This window comes from Trachemys scripta, chromosome 2, assembly GCF_013100865.1.
Source record: "Trachemys scripta elegans isolate TJP31775 chromosome 2, CAS_Tse_1.0, whole genome shotgun sequence".
In the NCBI taxonomy this organism is placed as follows: Eukaryota; Metazoa; Chordata; order Testudines; family Emydidae; genus Trachemys; species Trachemys scripta.
This window is the reverse complement of record NC_048299.1, coordinates 273,195,672-273,217,543: the sequence shown is the minus strand read 5'-3', so window position 1 is coordinate 273,217,543 and position 21,872 is coordinate 273,195,672. Positions and strand designations below refer to the sequence as shown.

General features: G+C 40.9%; 1 protein-coding gene across 1 annotated transcript in view; it reads left to right on the top strand.

The window, feature by feature from the left end:
- The window catches only part of AGO2 (argonaute RISC catalytic component 2), a gene marked incomplete in the record, with an annotated part of 112,515 nt that overhangs the window by 47,785 nt on the left and 42,858 nt on the right, over positions 1–21,872 (top strand). The window contains 1 exon segment of the mRNA XM_034763669.1: positions 1,859–2,040. Within this exon segment, the coding sequence (XP_034619560.1) occupies positions 1,859–2,040 (182 nt within the window).

Here is a 21,872-nt window from a genome sequence, read left to right as displayed (position 1 = left end):
ATGTTCTGAGATCCTTACCACTTGTGGGCTCCAAAAGCCTGGGGTCTAGCCCAAGTCCAAACACATACACTGCAATTAAACAGCCCTGTAGTTGAGCCCTGTGAGTCCGAGTCAGCTGATGTGGGCCAGCTGCAGGTGTTTAATTTGCAGTGTAGACATACCCTAACTCTCTTCCCCTGTATGATCTTTTAGCCTTTGTATTTTGCATGTAAGGAGGAGACATTTTGATGGAAGTTTTTTTTTTGGGAGGGGGGAGAAACCTCATAAGAAACTCTTAGCCTATGGCTGTTGGAAACCTAAATCTTTATGTGCATATTTCATCAGTAGAGAATTACCAGTCTGGGCTTGATTCAAACTGGTGACCTAGAGATGAAAGGCTCCATTTCCTATTGTCCACTTCTGAGTAATACAATTCATTCCACAAGCCAAATTATCTCATGTATAATGCTATTCTGGGAGGAGTGCAGAGGCAGAAGATAGTATAGTTTAAAATTGCCTATGATACATTCCCAACTGATAATGGCTAGGGCGCTGTCCAGTAAGAATTACTGACATTTCTGCTTTATTTTTACTTACAGTTTTTTGACTGAAACAAGCTAATCGTCACAGCTAATATATGCAACTATCTGGTTCTATCACTGTTAACCTTACCCCTCCAGTTGCCTGTTAAATCCACTCGATGCCTTTTGTTTACGTTGAAATTGTAAGCTCCTTAAGGCAGGGACCATCTTCTAATGTTTTTTGTTTAGCATCCAGCACAGTGAGAGCTCTGAACTTGATTGGGACTTCTGGGAGCTACTAAAATGGAAACAAAAGCATAATTTCAAGAAGCCGTAATTGTAGTTACAAAGGTTAAGAACCTCTCTTTCATCGGATATGTCTTTGCAATGTATAATAAAAAGTAGAAAAATAAAGAACAATCCTGACTCTTAAATTTAGTTAGAAAAAAAGTGTGTGTGTGTGTGTGCGTGCGCGCATACATCCTCACATTCCTTTTTTAAACTTGACCTGAGTGTGGCAGTCTAAACAAGAAGAACAGGAGTACTTGTGGAACCTTAGAGACTAACAAATTTATTAGAGCATAAGCTTTTGGATGCATCCGAAGAAGTGGGCTGTAGTCCACGAAAGCTTATGCTCTAATAAATTTGTTAGTCTCTAAGGTGCCACAAGTACTCCTGTTCTTTTTGCGGATACAGACTAACACGGCTGTTACTCTGAAGTCTAAACAAGAAGTCCCAAATTAATCATATGTGAAAGAAATATCCTTGTCCCCTCTTTCTACATACATATTAATAGCCCTACCACTTAAGTTGGCTTTATTCTTTGCTAATTTACAAATTTTATTAAGAATAATGTTCTGGAAGACAGTTTCTGAATTCTTTTTCACATAGTTTAAAGTAGATTAGCAATAACAATATAAGCAGTACGTTGGAAGGGAAAGTTTGAACGGAGAGTTATGAATCCTGAGCCGATGATGACAACAGACCAGGCTCAATTCTGCTTATACAATATCTGACTCCTACAAGTATTACATCAATATGTGTCTTTATATCTGCAATCAGACCATCATGTTACCAGTGGGACTGTCCACTTGATATAAGAGCACTGCCAAAATGTAATATTGCCTTAAAGGGGTGGGAGGTGGAAAGCACATTCATGGAAATAATAATTGTAGTAAGAATATGTAAACTAATAGATAGTGTTTCTCCACACTTCCCCTCTTACATCTTTTTCTTTTTGTGCTCTCTTCAAAGTGTTAGATTTCTACACAAAGTAACTCTATGCCCCTTTCATCTCCCCTGCTTTTCGTGTCTTTAAATGGAAAGAATCATCTTGTTTTGTTTTCCTATTGTTGCAGGTGGAGTTGGAGGTCACACTTCCAGGAGAAGGGAAGGACAGAATATTTAAGGTGGCTATAAAATGGATGTCCTGTGTGAGTCTGCAGGCTTTACATGATGCTCTTTCTGGTCGGCTGCCAAGTGTTCCTTTTGAAACTATCCAGGCACTGGATGTAGTGATGAGGCATTTGCCTTCCATGAGGTGAGGGAAACACCTTGAGGGTCTTTTATAAAATTATCTTATTATTTGAATGGTTTAAATGGTTATTCTAATTTTAATGTGTATTTTAAAGAACATCCATGACAGCAGCAACTCTCTGTTTCTGTTGCAGCAGGTCTCTTCATGTGCAGGGAGCTAACCGTGAAAGTAGCAGTACTGTTGCTTTTGGACTGGCCTTGTGAACTTCTAGTACCCAGTACCTAAGACTACAAGCCTCCTTCCCCTAATTGTGTACAGACTCTTTCCCCTTCTGCACATATCAGGACTGAGGAAATACTCACCCTGCGTTCCTTGCATTTTTACGTGGTGCTTTGGCTTGTGCAAAATTTAAAACTTCCCCGCCCAGCAAGCTTTGAACCCATAGCATTTGCAGTCATAGCAGTGCTATAAAGCCTTTTACCACACCACTGTCCGAATGTTCTTGCCCTATTGCAGGTCCTTGACCTGGAGAAAGCAGGAAAGGGATTGTGGAATGAGGAGAGGTCCAGGTCTGCCAGCACAGTGGCATTGCTGATTTTTTGACAGTCTCCCTACATGTGTATGTTGTTGGGTTTTTTATTCATTTACTTATTTATTTTGTATTCCCATAGCACCTAGCAGCCCTATTCATAGACCAGGGTCCCATTCTGCTAGGTGCTATACAAACAGAGAAAAAAAAGAGGGTCCCTTCCCTAAAGAGCTTACAGTCTAAGTATCAGATGAGATAATGGATGCAGATTGATGAGGGAGTACGGTGAAATGATATGGGTCAGTATGATAGGCAATGGTATGAGTGCACCAGCAGCCCAACTGTTGTCAACTGTGGTTTTTTTTTATGGGTATCATGGCAAAGGACATTTTTAAGGCGAATAGGGAAATAGCTTTGTGGATATTGACGAGGTGCTCCACCCCAGCTTGAGGAGCAGTATAAAAGGAAGCACAAAGGTGCTTATTTGAAAATATAACAAGTGTGTGGTAGGAGCTGGCAGGGATGGGGTGGAGTTACTTGGGCAAGTGGATGGGTTAGAGGATGGGAGCAGATGAGAAACTTTTTTTCTTCTTCAAGTAGTGTCCCTGTGGGTGCTGCACTTGAGGTAAGTTTGTGCCTTTGATCGGAGATTTTTGGTAGTGGTGCCTATTTGGCTTGCGCATGTGCCTCGCACATCCACATGTCCCATGCCAAGGCTATATGGGGCTGCATGGGTGAACCATCCTCAGTTACCTTATAGCATTTATTGTTGTTGAAACTGTTGTTCCCTTGGGTTTTTTTTTTCTTTTAAAAAAATCATAAAATAAAAAGATTTTTATTCATATCTCTAGTTAGTTCATAGTTTCCCCTTTTAGGAATTATTTTTTCATTATTTTACTTAGGAATGCCAAGCTCCCCGGGATTCAAGAGGTGCCTCTCCTACCATGAGGCTATTCTGATCAGTGATAGACATTCCCAGTGCATCCACTGTTTGGGTGTTACTCATATCCCCTGTAAGTGCAAGGTCTGCACTTCCTTCAAGGGTAGATTTGGGGGATGGGAGGGGGAATAGGAATATCAAGTTTAAACTCCTAATGATTATGACCAGCTTTCAATACCCCCTGTACATAGACCTCCCAGTACCACTAGTTCCCTGTCTACATCAAGATCTCAGTCACCAGAGACTACTAGAGATGTAGATGTTACTGCGGCACCAAGTACATCTATGGTATCAAAATCCTCATTGACATCTGCTGCTAAGCAGAAGGAGGTAAGGAGTACATCTTCAAATCTCAGTCACCAATGCACAAGAAGGCTATAGAGATCTCGGGTCCTAAGGAAGTTCCATGTGGGCTCTAAGGGATGCTGGTACCACAAAGGCATAGAGGAATTTGTCTAAGACAGGCTTGGTAGCAAGTTTGGGTACTCATACCCAGAATGGCAGAGATGCTGTTGAGAAGAGTTCTAAGCCTGCTGCAGAACAACACCTGATACCGGTAACATGCAGGTCAACAGTACCAAAATTGCTCAGCGACTTACAGTACTGATGAAATCTGAGCTGACTTGCTTCCATGCCAAGTGCTTGGTACTAACTGCATGGGGACCAAAGCCATCCTCTGCAGGTTCTCACTTGCTACCATCTTCGATACCATTGGTACCACAAGAATTTAGGTACCCTAAGGACATGATAGTTTCTTTGGAACTGGAGCTGTCCCCTCTCTTGGAGTATGGGGAAGAGGACTCAGATTCTCAAATTTCGGTGCAGGATTCCCCTGTCTATTCTAAGAAACACTGCTCTCCCTCCTACACTGATGTATATACAGGAGGATACTCTTCAGATGACACCTATGTGGCAGGATCATAGGTGCATGCCTCCATGTATGCCAGAGGAGGAGAAGCAAGGGTGGATAAAGAGATGATGCCTCTCACTAATATTTCCTCCTCTTCATGTATCATGCCTCCCACCACTTATGTTTCAGAAACTGATGAAGTGAACTGCTGAAATGCTTCAGATTTCCTTAGAGGAGGTTTAGGAGTCCACCATAAACTCCTAGTTATTTTAAAAACCTCAATATCTATGAGAATTGCCATTTCAGTCAATGAAGCTCTTATGGAGCCCACTAAGACTGGCAGATCTCTACCTGCAAGAGAGAGGATAAAAAGTATTATGTCCCCATCAGGGAATTGGAGTTCTTATTTTCTCTTCCAGCTTTGAATTCACTGGTGGTGAAAACCATTAATGAATGAGGCAGACAACATAGCTTAAAGCCCGTTCTGTACAGTAAGGACAACCAGCAGTTCAATCTTTTTGGTTGCAAATCCCACATTTCAGCTCAGAAGAGCAAACGATCAGGTGTTTGTGGCTAAATATGAATATTTAAATTACCACAAATTTAGTTGTATTGAGCACCTGCCAGAGGAACATCATGACCAGTTTAAGGCTATTATTCAAGAGGGTCGGCTCCTGGCAAAGACATCACTGCTTTGACACTGCAGATACTGCAGCACAGTCTATATCCACTGCAGTAATCATGAGGAGAATGTCTTGATTGCAACTGTCAGGTTTCCCAAGAGAGATTGAGTATCATCAAAAGCCTCCCCTTTGATGGCTACAAGCTCTTTGCCAACTCGACAAATACATTGCTCCATACTTTAAAGGATTGAAAAGACATGCTGTGCTCCCTCAGAATTTTTACTCCTGTAAATAAGACGAGAGGCAGCACAAAAAGAATGCCCAGCCCCATATTTAACTTACCATAAATAGACCATCTAAACCTATGGCCAAGAGACCAAGATACTCAAGAAAGAAACCTCCTTCACATACATCTTCTGAGCCATCCGTGTCCTCCAAGCGATAGTTTTTTGATGATTTGGTTGAAGAGTCTCAACCATGCAGTTGACAAGGTTGTGCAGCTGCAACATCTTACTCCCCTGCCTCCTTTTGGAAGTTGCCTCTTCTGTTTTCAGGCTGCATGGGAGAATGACCTCAGACAAATGGGTTTTGGAAATCTCGAAATCTGGTTACATCAATTATTCTCATAAGAGGTGGCTGCGTTTAGGAGCAGTAGAACCAGTTCCTGTCCAGCACAGGAGAAGGGAATTCTGTTTAAAGTATTTCCTGATTCCCAAAAAGAATGGAGGGTGGAGACCAATTTTACATCTCAGATCTCTAAACAGATAAGTAAAACAGCAGAAATTCAGGATGGTGACCCTTGCAGCAATAATTCCCTCATTAAAATTCTAAAGAAACAGAATTAGAAGACTGATTTGTGACTCGACCTACAAGAGGCATATGTTTATGTGGCTATTCACCCTTCACACAACAGGTTTCTTAGTTTTTTAATCAAGAATGTGCATGACCAATGCAGGGTGCTCTCTTTCAGCCCCAAGGGTATTCTCAAAGATTCTGGCAGTAGTTGCTGCCCACCTACATCATTTGGGTATAATCGTTTTCCCATACCTGGGTGATTGGTTGATCAGGGTCAGATTTTATCAGAAAGTGTTGGTGTCAGCAAAGATGACATCAGTTTCACAAGCCCGGGCCTTCAAATCAACTTTGAAAAATCTGTTTTGACTTCATTCCAGCGTTTGGACTTCATAGGAGCTTCCCTGGATGCAGTGACAGTCAGAGCATACTTCCCTTCCAGCAGATTTCTTGTACTAGCAAATCTCATCTCAAAGAATCAGGGCAGTCCTCAAGTAACAGTAAGAGAATGTCTTCAACTGCTGAGTCCTTGGTTATTGACTCAGGGTGGAGGTTCGACACTCTACTCCAACCTACAGATTCTGAGACTCCAAATATAGTTTTTCAGTGGTTCTTGGGAATAGAGATATCTTATTAGTCAGAGGTGCAACATGTTTTATTAAATAGTAGAAAAGAATCTAACAAGAAATACTTGCCTCCAGAAATGGAAATATTATCATCTTTGATGTAACAGTCATGAGATTTTGTTGACCCACTGTTCTCTTCCTAAGATATTGGATTAACTGTTCAAACTGAACGCATCAGGTCTGTGAATTCCATTAGGGCTCTCTTAGTGGCAATAACAGCTTTTCATACACCGCAGGGCAGGGGTTCATCTTTACTTACCTAACTACACCAAGATTCCTAAGAGGTTTGTCAAATATCTCCCCACCAATCAGAGATCCTGCTTCTAGGTGGGACCTGTACCTAGTCCTTAATTGCCTTATGAAACATCCTTTTGAGCCTCTAGCTACGTGTTTTTTATTGGATTTATCAATGAAGACAGCCTTTTTTGGTAGCTATCATTTCTGCTCGAAGGGTCAGAGAATTGGGGGTTTTAATGGCAAACCCCCCACTTTTATAGTATTCACCAGAGAGAAAGTGTTGCTATAGGCCTGTCCAAAAATTTTATCTAAGATGCACCCAGAATGTCATATTAAACAAACCATTCATCTCCTGGTTTTTTTCCTGAGAACCACAATGGGCTAGTCAAGAAGCCATATTCGAAACCCTAGATGTCAGAAGGGTATTAGCCTTTTACCTAGATAGAACCAAACCATTTAGAAAATCTCCCAGACCATTGGTATCTCTTGCAGACAGAAATAAGGGTTCAGTTATTTTGAATCTAAGTGGATCTCCAGTTGTATTAAGATCTGATGTTCAACCCCCTTTGAGTGATCGCACATTCCACACAAGCAATATATACATCTGTAGCCTTACTTAAGGATGTGCTGGCTGCAGATGTCTGTAGAGTGGCACCTTGGTCCTCTGTTCATACTTTTGTAATCATTATGCCTTGGTGCCGGCAGCAAGATAAGATGCTGCTGTAGGCAATGCAGTTCTCTCTTCTGTATTGGGCTGTGCTCTGAACCTCCTGATTCCTTGGGGGTATTGCTGGGGAATCCCCTGAAGTGGAGCACCCCACAAGGGAACTACTTAAAGAAGGAAAAATTACTCCCCTTGTGCAGTAACTGGAGTGCTTCAAGATGTGTGTCTCTGTTGATGCTCCACTACCCACCCTCCTTCCTCTCTGCTTTGGAGTCTCCCTTGGGGGATCTTGCAGTGGTGGTTCTCTGCAGCCCCATAAAGCCTCGATGCAGGACACATGGATGGGTAGGGCACTTGCGCAGTCTGAATGGGCACCATTACCAAAAATCTCTGATCGAAGGTGCAGGGTGCAGGTGCACCTGAAGTGGAGCACCCACAAAGAGACACATCTCAAAGAACCCCAGTTACTGCACAAGGTGAACAACTTCTCCATCTGTGACAGGTAGAAGGAGGAGAGTTGTGGGAAGTGGAGAGGAGGGGGAACGTTGTGTTCTCCTGAGGAAAAAATGGGCAAGATCTTGTGTAGCGGGAGAAGTGAGGCAAAAGGAGGGGACAGTTTTGAAGAGTGAGTCAAAGGTAGCTGAGGTTGTGGGTGTGGGATTCATTTAAGTTGGAGTAGTAGAGTTGTTGAGCTAGGAAGATGGCAGAACGGAAGGAGGAGAGAATGAATTTGTATCAGAGGAAGGCAGCCTGGTCACGGGACTTCCATAAGAGGCACTTATTGCAAAGATAGGAGCAGAGGAAGCAGATGTTCTAGGTGAGCTAGAGCTGGAGGTTGGCAGGGCAAACCTTGTGATGGTATGGAGGAGCAAACCAGTTAAGAGTGGAGGAGAGTGAAGCATGGAGAGAATTGACAAGAAAGAAAGAAAAAAGGAAGAGAAGGCAGGAGGGAGAAGTCTGAGAGCAGATGCTGATGGACTGGAAATTACAGAAAGGCTGAGGGCCTGGGGGAAGGGATGGACCGATGGGCAAGGCTGATCAGATGATGGTTGGAGAGAGGGAACTCAACAGCAGAGATTAGAGAAATAGCAGTTCTTGTTGAAGATGAAGTCCAGTGAATGGCTCTTTCGGTGAGTGGAGAGCTGAACCAGACCTGTCGCTGGCAGACCCTAGATGCTTGCTCATGCCCAGATGCCTAGGCCTCACTGAACACTAACAGAAGCAATGCTGGAAACCAGTCTGGCTCACCTCTGCATTAGTATTGCTAAAATAGATATTAGAGCTATAAAGAGGTGTTTAGATTTTATGAAATGCTTGTAGGATGCTGCATGTATTAATCCTATTATAACATCTGCACATCATGTACTGTTTGCTCTGTAACCACATAAAAGTGTTTGCTCTAGAATGTAGACCCTCCCCCAGTCAGGAGGGAAGCATTGCCAAGTATGAAATACTAGTTTACCCCAAGAGGTGTCCTCTCCTTTCCAATAAAAGAAGGCCGATAGACACCAGACAAGCCATTGTGGAACATCAGTGGACAGACAACTTTGTTGATTGCTCCCTCCATACCCAAGTAGAGGAGATGTGCAGAAAGACTCGTCCCATCAACTTGAGCTCTGGCAGAAGGGAATAAAAATCCCCAGCAAGAAGAAATTGTTATCCCTATGCTGCATGGACTTCAAGGAGGGGGCAAGACTTCTAAGCATAAGTAAGGGATCCCCAGCTGTGTAGCTTAGGTTAGCCCTAAAGGACCTATAGAACTTGCACATTACAACAGCTATTACTTTTTGAAACCTAAGACTGTAACTCATTTGTGTGCACGTTTACCTGCTTTACCTTGTAAATAACTCCTCATTTCTTTTCTTAGTCAATAAATCTTTAGATAATTTATTATAGGATTGGCTACAAGCGTTGTCTTTGGTGAGAGATCTCAGGTACAATTGACCTGGGGTAAGTGACTGGTCCTTTCGGAGTAACCTGAATATTATTGTGATTTTTTTTTTTTTTTTTTTTTTGGTCTAAGGTACCATCTGTCACAAAGGCTAGTTTGCTTCGGTGGCAAGATAGATCAGAGTACCCCAGGGGACTGTCCGTGGCTCCATGTTAAGGCGGTTAAAGTTTGGGGTTTGTGCTGTGGTTTGTAACAGTCTGGTCTGTGGTTGGTACTCGTGTTCATGAGTCACTTCAGACAGCATGACAAGTGAAATGAACGGCTCTTTTGGCGAGTGGAGAATTGAAGAAGAGGTGAAGGCAAGGAAACTAGAGCTAAGGGGTTGGATGGTTCATCAGCCTTGAAAATGAAGTCACTGAGGATGAGTGTGGGATAGTGTGAGGAGAGGGAGAGAAAGAGTTAAGAGATTAAATCATAGAAGATGACTACTTATGGATGACTATCAGCAGACCGTTTATTTTAGTCAACTTCAGTGGGCCTTTTTCAAATTTTAATTAATCACCTAGGATTTATTTAAATAATATATTTCTTTGTGTTGACATTTGTTAATGAATAAAATGACAGCTCTAAAGCCAGATTCTGATCTCGGTTACACTGGTGTAAATTCAGACTAAGCTATTTGATTTTCAAAAAGGGAATTGCAAACAGAGAATCAGGAATGAGCTACTGTCTTTAATTTATGTGACAGAAGGAATATTTTAGGTGCTCAAATACTGAACCCTTCAATACAGGCCTGCAGAAGGGAACTCGAAGGATTTAAATAATCCTGTCAGTGGAAATTGGAATCTTGTACCCAAATTCTATGTGACTTTTTTTTAAAACACCAAAGACTAATTTTTCTGAGCAATGACATTTACTTGAGTTAGTAAAAATATCGGAGTCGAAAATACAGATGCTAATTGGGACACTGATACGTGTGAATATTTTATGGCTGTTACTCAAAACTAGAATAGAAATCAAAACTGGGAAGTAGAGAGTAACATTTATTAGAATGGCTGAACTTTTTTTCAGTTTTAAAGAGCTAAGTAATCAAATGCAGATTTATTTTTTATCCTATTAATTTCAATATATCTATAATGAATAACAAAATATACATAAACTTCTCATAATATATTAACCACTTGCTGCCTAATCTTAGCTATAGTTGAAACATTTAATTATATATAATATGAATGGTTACAATATAAATCAATTACTTGTATTACACAATTTACAAACACATTTTGCATATAAAAATCCAGCTAGTTAAGGAAAAATTATTATGATAATATAAGCAAAATCCAGAGGAGGGGGATAGAGACGGAAGGGGAAGGAAGTGAGCTTGATAGAAGGAGGTGGTGCGGTGTGCATTTAATAGTATCATTCAGAGACTCCCAGAAAAGCATCCCATATCACTGAGAATTTTTCAAGGGTATTTCTGTAATGGAAAACAATTCTTTCCACGGTGGCCAAGCTTGCAATATCTATGCTCCGGTCTTCAATTGTTGGTCGCTTTTTGAATTTCCAATTAGTGCTCTGCTTAGCCAAAATTTTTCAGATTTATTGAGCTTCCTATTAACATCCATTAGGTTTAAAATTACATGTTTAGCTTGTAACACAATTTTATTTGATAAGAAAAAATTAACTGCAGTTCAGTTCTGCCCCAAAACCTACAAGTATAGGAGCCTTCCCACAGCATACGGGTTAAATTAGTACCTGCTGAATCACAGTGCCAGCATTTGTCTGACTTAGTGGCACCTGTTCTGAATAGTCGGAGAGAGGTCCAGTGCATCCTCCATATGATTTTCTGCTGGATTAATCTTAAATTGAGGTCCAAGAAGCAGTTGAGAGCACTGTCTAAAATTTGTTTCCATTGGTTAGCAGAAAATAATTGGCCTAGTTCCTCTTCACATTTCTTTTTTAGGGAATCTATGTTTAGTTCAGATTTGCTGGTCAAGTGTGACTATAGTGTTGCCATAGGTCTTGGTAATCTGGGTATTATTTGGAGAAATGCAAGTAGTTCAGATGGGTCAGGAGAAACGAAGGAATTGTGGCCAAACCAATGGGAGATGGCATGTTTAAGTTGGATATATTGCAACTGCTTCTTAATCTCTAGATTGAACCTTTCTTTTAATTTTGTAAAAGGGAGGAAAGTATTGTTTTCAATAAATTGACTGATGGTCAAAATCCTTTTCCTAATCCAGTCTGGCCAAAGGATGGGGTTGCCTGCTATATGGAGTTTTGAGTTATCCCAGATAGAGGCCTTGGTATGCAGAATGGGGTGGTTTTTAAATTTAGTAGACCTATTATGCCAAATATTTCTGGCTGCCACAATAGTGGGTAATTGTTCTGTAGGGAATTGGTAGTAATCCAAGCGCAGTGGAAAGGGGTAAAAGGTAGAGCCCTGCGTGGATACAAAATTTGTATCCGCATCCAATCCAAGATCCGCAAACATAGTCCACGGATATCCGCATCCACAGATGTGGATATCCACTGATTTGCGGGTCTCTAGATATAAAATTTGTATCCACGTTCGTCCATGATCTGCAAACATGATCTGCAGATATGAAGTCGATATCTGCAGATTTTCAGGGCTTTAGTAAAGGGGCACCAATTCTGCTTCCACCTGTAGCCCATCCGGGATTCTAAAGCACAAGTGAATGAGCCACTGTGCTGCTTGGCTAAGAATTATTGCATGATAAAGTTTAAAGTTGGGAGATCTAAAACTATTTGTTCCGATAGGGAGCTGTAATCTTTGTAAGGAGATTCTGGTTTTTTTACCAGAATGCCACAAGAAGGACCCGAACATGTTGTCAATTTTAGTAAAATAAAAGTGGATATGGCTAGGGAGGGAATTCAGAATAAAAAAGATTCTGGGGAGGGCATTCATTTTAATTGTTTATTTTTCCCCAAAGGGAGAGAGGTAGTGCTTGCCATTTATTTAAATCATTTGCTAACTGCATGATTAATGGGTTTGAGTTAACCTTGGCTGTTTTTAATTTCCTTCAGGAACAGGATGCCAAGATATTGGAGGTTTGTCTGTTGCCATCTAAATGTGCCTATAGGAGAGCCACTTCTAACTAAATCCCAGGAGATTTTTATTGCTTTCGATTTATCCTAAATTATTTTATAACCAGAGGATTTACCAAAGTTATCTATTGTTTGTAGGATATTTGGAATAGATCCAGATTTTTAATAAATAGGAGGATGACATCTGTGTATACAAAGATTTTTGTCTCCCCAGTCTCTGATTTGATCCCTTGAATACCCTGGTGTTCCCTAATTAGTACTGCAAGTTGTTCTAATGCTAGATTGAACAGGAGGGGGAGGAGGGGCATCCCTGTCTAATTCCTCGAAACAGATCAAAGGAGGGGTATATTGTGCTGTTAGGATGTGAGAGTTGGGATTGGAATATAACAGCTTTATCCATGAAATAAAGGATTTCTCCACTCAAATTTATCCACAGTACCAAACAAATATTGCTAATTCACTCTGTCAGACTTTCTCTGCATTGAATGAAATGATTCCATGGGAATTTCTAGAATGTTGATGGAATGCCATAACATTAATCAACTGATGTGTTATCTGAACCATGCCTTTTAAAAAAAAAAAAAATCCCACTGATTAGGATGAACCACATCACTGATTACTTTTTCAAGCCTCATAGCCAATATTTTTGAAAGTATTTTTATATGAGTATTGATTACAGAGATGGGTCTGTAGCTGTTAGATTTTTGCATATCCTTACCCAGTTCAAGTAGTACAGTAATTAGCGCTTCCCTCATAGTAGGAGGCAAGATACCTATCTTTGTAAATGCATAATAGCTTAGGGGACATAATTTCTTTGAAACTTTGATAGAATTCTATCAGTAGGCCATCGGGGTTGGGGGTCTTTCCTGGACTCCTTTCCTCCATGGCCTTGATTATTTCCTCTGATTACAAGGGAAAGGCTACTCTGGCCTGCTGCTCTGCTGAGATTTGTGAGAGTTTAAGAGTTTTAATGAAATTATTCAGTTCTTCTGGAATCAGGTGGTGAATCATTATTTTAAAGAACCTGGTAAAATTTCAAAAAATGATCACTGATCTCTCTTTGATTAGTAGTAACCTGCCTTGTTCTGATTTGAGTGATACTATTCGAGACCTCTCACTTTTAATCTGTATGCAGTAATTTTCCCTGCTCTCTCCCCTGACTCCCTGAATGTATGTTTGAGTCTAAAAAGAGAAAATTCAGTTTGTGCTAAAGTCAGTTTAGTTATTTCAGACCAAAGATGGATTAATTTTTTAAGATTTTCTTAGGAGGGATAATTTGCGCATTCTAAATCCATAGCTTTAAGTTCAGTTAATTTCAGGAGCTCAGCCTGGCTACCTCTCTTTCTATGTGATTGGGTAGAAAATGATCATGCCCTTAATAATAGCTTTTACTGTATCACATAGGGTGGAATGCGGTATCTCTAGTGTCATTTCTATGGAAGAAAAATCAAATTTCTTTTTTGACATGGTTCTGAAAAATTGTATCTTTCAAAAGAGTCTTCATCTTTTTTGTAAGTCCAGTTTGTCTCGAGAGGAGAAAATTGTCGTATCACTGGTGTGTGTGGTCAAAGATCATGATAGACTTGATTTCATTATTAAGTACTGACTCCACCAGATTGGTAGAAATCGTGAAGAAATCTGTGCATAAATATGTGGAGAGAAGAAAAAAGTAAATTCCTTCTTCACTGTAGAGCTGTGCAAGTGCCATACATCTTTTAATCCCAATTCTCCCACAGAGTCTTTTATAAGTTTCTAGCATGTGATTGTGTATGCTTGGGCCAGCCTGAATTATCTAATAGAGGTCCAGTGCCTCATTAAAATCTCCTGCAATGATGATTGATTGTTTTGGGATATAAAAAATATATATTGAAATTGGAAAAGCTTCAGAAAAGGGCAACAAAAATGATTAGGGATATGGAACAGCTTCCGTATGAGGAAAGATTAATAAGACTGGGACTTTTCAGTTTGGAAAAGAGACAATGAAGTGGGGATATGACTGAGGTCTATAACATCATGACTGGTATGGAGAAAGTAAATAAGGAAGTGTTATTTACTCCAATTCATAACACAAGAACTAGGGGTCCCCAAATGAAATTAATAGGCAACAGGTTTAAAACAAACAAAAGGAAGTGTTTTGTTTTGTTTTTTTCACACAGCACAGTGTCAGTCTGTGGAACTCTGCCAGAGGATGTTGTGAAGGCCAAGACTGTAAGGGGTTAAAAAGAGAACTAGCTAAGTTCATGGAGGATAGGTCCATCAGTGGCTATTGGCCAGGATAGGCAGTGATGTTTGCCAGAAGCTGGGAATGAGCAATTTGATGATTACTTGTTCTGTTCATTTCCTCTGGGGCACCTGGCAGACAGGACATTGGGCTAGATGGACCTTTGGTCTGACCCAGTATGGCCATTCTTATGTTCTTATTAATTAATTTTGAAAAAAAAATCAGAAACCTTGGATCATCTTTATTAGGTCCATATGTATTAATTAGGATATATAGAGAGTTAGAAATCTTAGATTTTTGCTGGTGAAGGCTACCTTCCTCATATTTACTTACATCTAGAATTTGTAAATTGAGTTTTTTGGGCTCCAGAGAAGAAATTGTTAAACATCCCTCCACCAACCAGTGCCTCCTAAATTTCTCTGCATCCAAGCCATTAAGGTGTGTTCGCTGTGAGAAGATAACTGCTTTCAGTGTGTTAGATGAATGATCATTCTTTTTCTTTTTATCGGGTGATTTACCCCTTTGATGTTCCAAGAAACAAAATTTATAATATTAGCCATAAGGCATGCGTAGCTCAAATATTTTTTTTATCAGGCACCTGAATAGTGTCATTGCTTGGGCCGTTGTTAGTTTCAGATCTAGGAAAGGTATATCTTGAGTTCCCTCTCACCACCTCGGGGACATGAGGGGGAGGAGAAAGGGTAAACTGAAGACTAGGAAAGGTAAAAAGAGAGGTATAATATGGGAAACAAACAGAAAAAGAAATGAAGTGATCAAAATTGACCAAGGATCACTTAAAAATACATGATTCTTATTCAAACAGAAATTGGACCTAAGTCCAGGAGGTTTGCAAGGGGGTGACCTCTTCATTCACTTCCCCAGCCTCCCCAAAACACCCAACTGGGGTTTAACAGGATTCCCTTTAGTTTTATAAAGAATAAATATTCTCATCTCAAGGAAGGTCCTGGTTTCTGCACTGTTCACACCATCATCCAAAGTGAGGGGCAGAGGAGAAGGCTAGCATCTAAACTTAAGAACAAGACTATAGTAAATATATAAGAAAGTTATGCAAATTGTTTAAATAACCTTACTCTAACATAACTGGATCATCTGCAGATAAGGGTTCAGTAGCAAAACAGTTCTGCCTAAATTTTGTCCCCTACAGCCTTGTCCATATTGGAATATAGTGGGAATGTCATTGCTCAATAGTTATATCAGCAATATAAATCAACACAATATTTATTACAACTCATTTAACACACACACACACACACACACACACACACACACACACACACACACAAAACTAAACAGAAGAACAAACTAATATTACTGAAAAAACAACTGACATTTTCATACTAACACTTTCTCAGTATTTAGGTGAATCATTACCAGCAAAATTATTATTCTTGGATAGGATTTTAGGAGATCAGATTTCTTGACAGTTGGGGAAATTAAACGATTCATCATTAAACTGAAATCTTCATTACATTGTTTAGATCTGGTATCTCTTGTAAGTGTACAAATGGATTGAATATTTCCAGTTTTACTATAAACCCAGAATCTAGGAAATGAGATGGGGATGAAACAAAGTACAGTAACTCCTCACTTAAGGTTGTAGTTATGTTCCTGAAATATGTGACTTTAAGCTAAACGATGTTAAGCAAATCCAATTTCCCCATAATAATTAATGTAAATGAGGGGGTTAGGTTCCAGGGAATTTTTTTTCGCCAGACAAAAGACTATCCATCCCATCCATCCATCCATCCATCCATCCATCCACAGAGTATAAGTTTTAAACAAACAATTTAATACTGGTACACAGTGATGCTGATTGTGATGCTTGGTTGAGGTGGAGGAGTCAGAGGGTGGGATATTTCCCAGGGAATGCCTTACTGCTAAATGATGAACTAGCAATTGGCTGAGCCCTCAAGGATTAACTCTGTACAAGGCAGCAGGAATGGAGGGAGTGGGGACAGCATCGCAGACAGAGACACACACCGTGTGTGTGTGAGAGAGAGAGAGAGATGCGCATTTCCTCTTTAAGTACACTGCCTTGTTAATTAGATCAGCTTGCTGAGATCGCAGCTGCTGCCAGCAAGCTCCCTCAGTCCCGAGCCCTGTCGTGTGTCCCCCCTGCTCTGTGGAAGATGGGGTAAGCGGGGTGCAAGGGGAAAGGGGACACCCTGACAGCCCCTCTCTTCCTCCCCTCCTCCTCCATCCACCCCCCCCACACACACACACACAGCAAGCAGGAATCTCGGGGAGCAGCTCCAAGGCAGAGGGCAGGAGCAGCACATGGCAGTGAGGGGAGGAACAGCTGCAATTGATAGCCTGCTGGGCAGCTGCTGCACAGGGAACTTAGGGGAGCAGGGAGCTGATGTGGCCTGCCGATCCACCCTGGTTCCAAGCCCCCACCAGCTAGCTGCAATGGGCTGCTCTTCTGCAAGCAGTGGACAAAGCAGGCGTCTCCAAACAACGTTAGAAGGGAGCATTGCGCATTTTTAAACGAGCATGTTCCCTAATTGATCAGCAACGTAACAAGGAAACAACGTTAACCGGGATGACTCTAAGTGAGGAGTTACTGTAAAATCATTGGGGGGAAGGGGAGGATTTAAAATAAAAAAGGAGGGAAGGGGTCAGAAAAGGTACCAAGGCAGAGATAGAAAACAAGATCACACTGCTCTGTTAAGCCTTGCTGATCCACAGGTATAAGGAATCCCCAGGTCCAGTGAAGCAGTTTTCTTGGAGTTAGGATTTCAAAGGTGGATATGCTTCCTGTGCACTGGAATCATGGGGTGGGGAGGGGTAGATGATGCAAAGCAGGTTGTCCATGTGCTTGTCAACTGCAGCAGCCAGAGCCCATAGCAGCTTCCTGGGTTTGGATGGAGGGTCAGGAGAGTCAAAATTCAGGCAGAGATGAGAGCCTGCTCCCCAGTTTGCTCCCACTGCTGGTGAAACTGTAGAAGTCCAAGGAAATAAAACTAAAGGGAAGGGAGGAGAGGAAGTGGTGGATTTGCTGTTTGTTGTTAGTCTGAGAAGTGACTTCCCACTTTGCAATGACTAATCTGATAACGTTGTTTTAATGCATCCTGTCTGTATCTTCTAGAAAAGTCTTTTGCTGTAGTGCGCTTGGATATCTTTCAGCTTCTTCTACTGTCATAAAATGAAGCATCTTGCCTTCCTTTTTAATTTTGAAAATATTAGAGAAGGAAATGAAGTTGTCCTTTGGCTAGGGCTCTTGACCTATTGATTTTAGCCCTCTTTTCTACAATGTCTTGGTATAATCCAGGAAAATCATCAGGCTGTGTTGTTTCTGTGTTAGATTTTTAAATTCAGGGGCTTTTCTAAGAATGAGTTCCTTAATATTGTATTTTTAAAATCTTAAAGTTATGACCAGAGGGTTTGCTGTAAGGGAGTAATGGACTCTGTCAATATCTAAGTTCTGTTCAGGAGGCAGAGGTAAAAGTGCTGTCAGCATGGTGGATAAAATTCAACAGTCCTGGCTTTTTCCAGCCTGTATCTGGGAGACCCACATCTCTCACATTATCAGAGGGGTAGCTGTGTTATCTGGATCTGTAAAAAGCAACAGAGTCTCCTGTGGCAACACAGACAACCCGCCAACCTTAAGCATATTCTCACCCGCAACCACACACCGTACCATAACAACTCTAACTCAGGAACCAATCCATGCAACAAGCCTCGATGCCAACTCTGCCCACATATCTACACCAGCAACACCATCACAGGATCTAACCAGATCAGCTACATCGTCACCGGTTCATTCACCTGCACGTCCACCAATGTTATATATGCCATCATGTGCCATCAATGGCCCTCTGCTATGTACATTGGCCAAACTGGACAGTCACTACGTAAAAGGATAAATGGACACAAGTCAGATATCAGGAATGGCAATATACAAAAACCTGTAGGAGAACACTTCAACCTCCCTGCCATCTTACAGCAAAAAAACTTCAGGACCAGACTCCAAAGAGAAACTGCTGAGCTCCAGTTCATTTGCAAATTTGACACCATCAGATCAGGATTAAACAAAGACTGTGAATGGCTAGCCAACTACAGAAGCAGTCTCTCCTCCCTTGGTGTTCACACCTCAACTGCTAGCAGAGGACCTCACCCTCCCTGATTGAACTAACCTCGTTATCTCCAGACTGATTCTTGCCTGCATATTTATACCTGCCTCTGGAAATTTTGATTACATGTGTCTGACGAAGTGGGTATTCACCCACGAAAGCTTATGCTCCAATACGTCTGTTAGTCTTAAAGGTGCCACAGGACTCTCTGTTGTCTCTCTCACATTGTTTCTCCTTGATCTTCTCTCGAGATCATTAACCTTCTCCGGAAGTGCTTTAATAGTTCTTTCCAGTTGGTCTGCAGTTATATTCATAGTAATCAATGTGTCTTCTAGTGAGGCGATTCTGTTCTCAGCTTCCTCTAGTTTAGGTGCCAAGCCTTGTAAATAGCTTGAAATATACTACTCATATTTTTTATCTCAATTATTTTCAGATATTTTTCTCAAGAATGTCTGTTGACTTGCGATGTATGTTAGCCAGTCCGTAATTTTGTCTAGTCTGAGGGGCAGCCTGTCCCTGGTCAGGCTGAAAGAGAGTTGTCTGACAATTTCTGCTTTTCAGGATTTTGTGGAGAGTCTGAAGATGGAGCAGCATCCACAAGGGTATTAAATTGAAAGACAAGAGTTGTAAAATAATATCTGATAAAAATTAGATGGGGGGAGTGGTTAAATTGCTGATTGTTTGGATTTTAGGAGGGAGGGAAAGGAGCTGTAAAGCTATGGAGCGATCATCCCCCTAATGGCTCCTGACAGTCAATCAGATATAGATTTAAAAACCTCCTGAAGATCCTATTTTGATATTGAAATATAACAGCATGAACATACGCAGACAGGAATTTGACGCTGTCCATCTTTTAATGCTAAGAACGCGTGTTCCTCTCCCTCTGCCCCGTCAAAGAAGTGGAAGATGAATGTAATTGTAAACGCTATAATATACAGATAAATATTAGCAAGGCAAAGGTGTACAGTGATTAAGACAATGTTATTTTACCTGGCATGCATTTTTTTCAAAATAGGATTCGGAATCAGGAATTCCCAAGATATAACCTACGTTCTGGCACTGACTATCCTTATGACTTTGGCCAAGTCATTTAATCTCTCTGCCTCAATTGCCCCAACTGTAAATATAGAAATAATATCTCTGAGAAGTTGAGAATTAATTAAATCTCTGTAAATCATGTGATAATCAGAGTCCAGACACCCTGAATGGAGGACGGGGGTTTGAACCCCAGAGAATAAGCAGTTGTATCAACTGATAGTATACAGTGTTATTGTGCTATCAAAACATGTTGAGTAAGGTCTTTTATGAAAGCTTGAATGTTCTAAACTTAATAATTATGTGATTTCTATACAAGCTATGGTTATGATGTTATGTAGTTGTGTGTGTATAGAGAACTGTGCTCATAAACTTCAGCTTCACTTTACAGCATTGGCACCGACTCCATGGGTGCTTCGGGGCAGCCAAGCTCCCCTCCCCACCTCACCTCCACCTCCGCCCCGAGCGTATCGTGTCCCCGCTCCTCCGCCTACCTCCCAGCGCTTGCTGCCGCAAAACAGCTGTTTTGCAGCGTAACAAGATCTGGGAGGGAGGGGGGAGGAGCAGGGATGCGGCGCACTCAGGGGAAGAGGCGGGGCAGGGGCAGGGATTTGGGGAAGGAGTCAGAATAGGGGTGGAGTTGGGGTGAGGACTTTGGGGAAGAGGGTGGCATCAGGGCAGGGCTGGGGGCAGAGGGACAACAGGACAGTGAACAATCAGGTAGAGGCACCTCCCAAGCCAAGTGTTTACACAAAACCAGACTTGGGTTGTACAATGGATTGCTACCTAAGAAAAGACAAAGATGGGCTGTTAAAGGTAATGGAAGCACATTGGGGAAATTCCCAGTTGTCTCACTTTAAATATCTATGGTGATTGAAGGGGGAAAAGTGAAAGGCATCCAGAAATTGAGCAACAGCCTCTGGGCAGAAACCTGCCAAGGAAATGGTGAATCCCCGCTATAGTTAGGGATAGGCAGGAAAACTGTTCAAAGGCAATAGGTAAGTTGTATTAGAAAAGGGATTTTATCTAATATGGAAGAGTAAAGCCTGAGGTTGCATCTTTCTTTATTTATTGTGTAACATGTATATATTAGCTCTCCCTTACTATTTCATCTTTGTGTCTGGTTTTTCTGTTAAATAAACCTTTTGATTATTTTCACATGAAGCAGGTGTCTGTTATGCAACCTTTGGGGAGTGTGTGTGTGCCAAAGTGAACTGATAACTGGGTGGGGACAGGTTTTACTCCTGAAGAGGTGATGAACCAGAGGGGAACAATCCAAGTGTCTGGTATTTAAGAACTTGGGGAGGATGGATTTGGGGAGACTTAAGACTGGAAGGGATGTTGGTATCACCCTGCAAGGAGTAAGTAGGCTGGTGAGAACCAGGGTGAGACATTGTGCTTGTGAGTTTGATACTGGTGTCAAGGATCTTAGCCATAACAGCACAGCCTGAAGGCGTTCCACCAGTCAAGGCAAGCAGTGATAGACTCCCTTACTGGTCTGTGTGATCCCCAAAATGTCACAGGTACTTTATATGTTAAAAGTGCAAGTATCCTTGCCAAATCCTGACATTAAGGGAAAAAACTCACTTTTGTTATTGTCACGACACACAAAATCCCCTCCCTTGAATAATTACATTCGAACCCCTTTTCATAGGATAATGGAGAAGATTAACCTGATTTTTGTTAGACTCTGATTTTGTGTTGCACTTAGACACTTTAAAAATATCTCAGATGGACCTCACTCAGACAAAGCTTCCATTGATTTCATTGGAAGCTTTTCTAGAGCAAGGACTTCAACATTTAACCCATTACAACATATGCTGGTGATATTCTTGTTTTTCATATACAGATATTGAAAATAATAACATAAGTAAGTTTGAAATAGATTAATAGTAACTAATGTACTTTTCTGTTTGTTTGAAAACTGGCTTTAAATTAAAAATACATATTTATTTTAGAAAGGAAACAAACTGATAAATCCATCGTTTCTCTTTTGTGGTGGCCATGCGTTTATACTATAAAAATAATAATTATTTAGAAAATGTTAACTGGGGTTAATTGTTATACTGCAAGATTTAAATACAAATTGTTTAGGTTTTTCCCCTTACTGAATTGTGGCTGCACTGGCATACTGAACTATGTTTAAGTTCTTTTGCTTGTGTTTTCAGGCAGGTCAACAGTTATCAGTATAACATATAAAATGTGAAGAATAGCAAATCTCTTTAAATGATTCATTGAAAGTTAAAAGATACATAGACTTGGTCATCTGACAGTGTAAATAGTTTGTGGTTTTTTATATATATATATATATATATATATATATA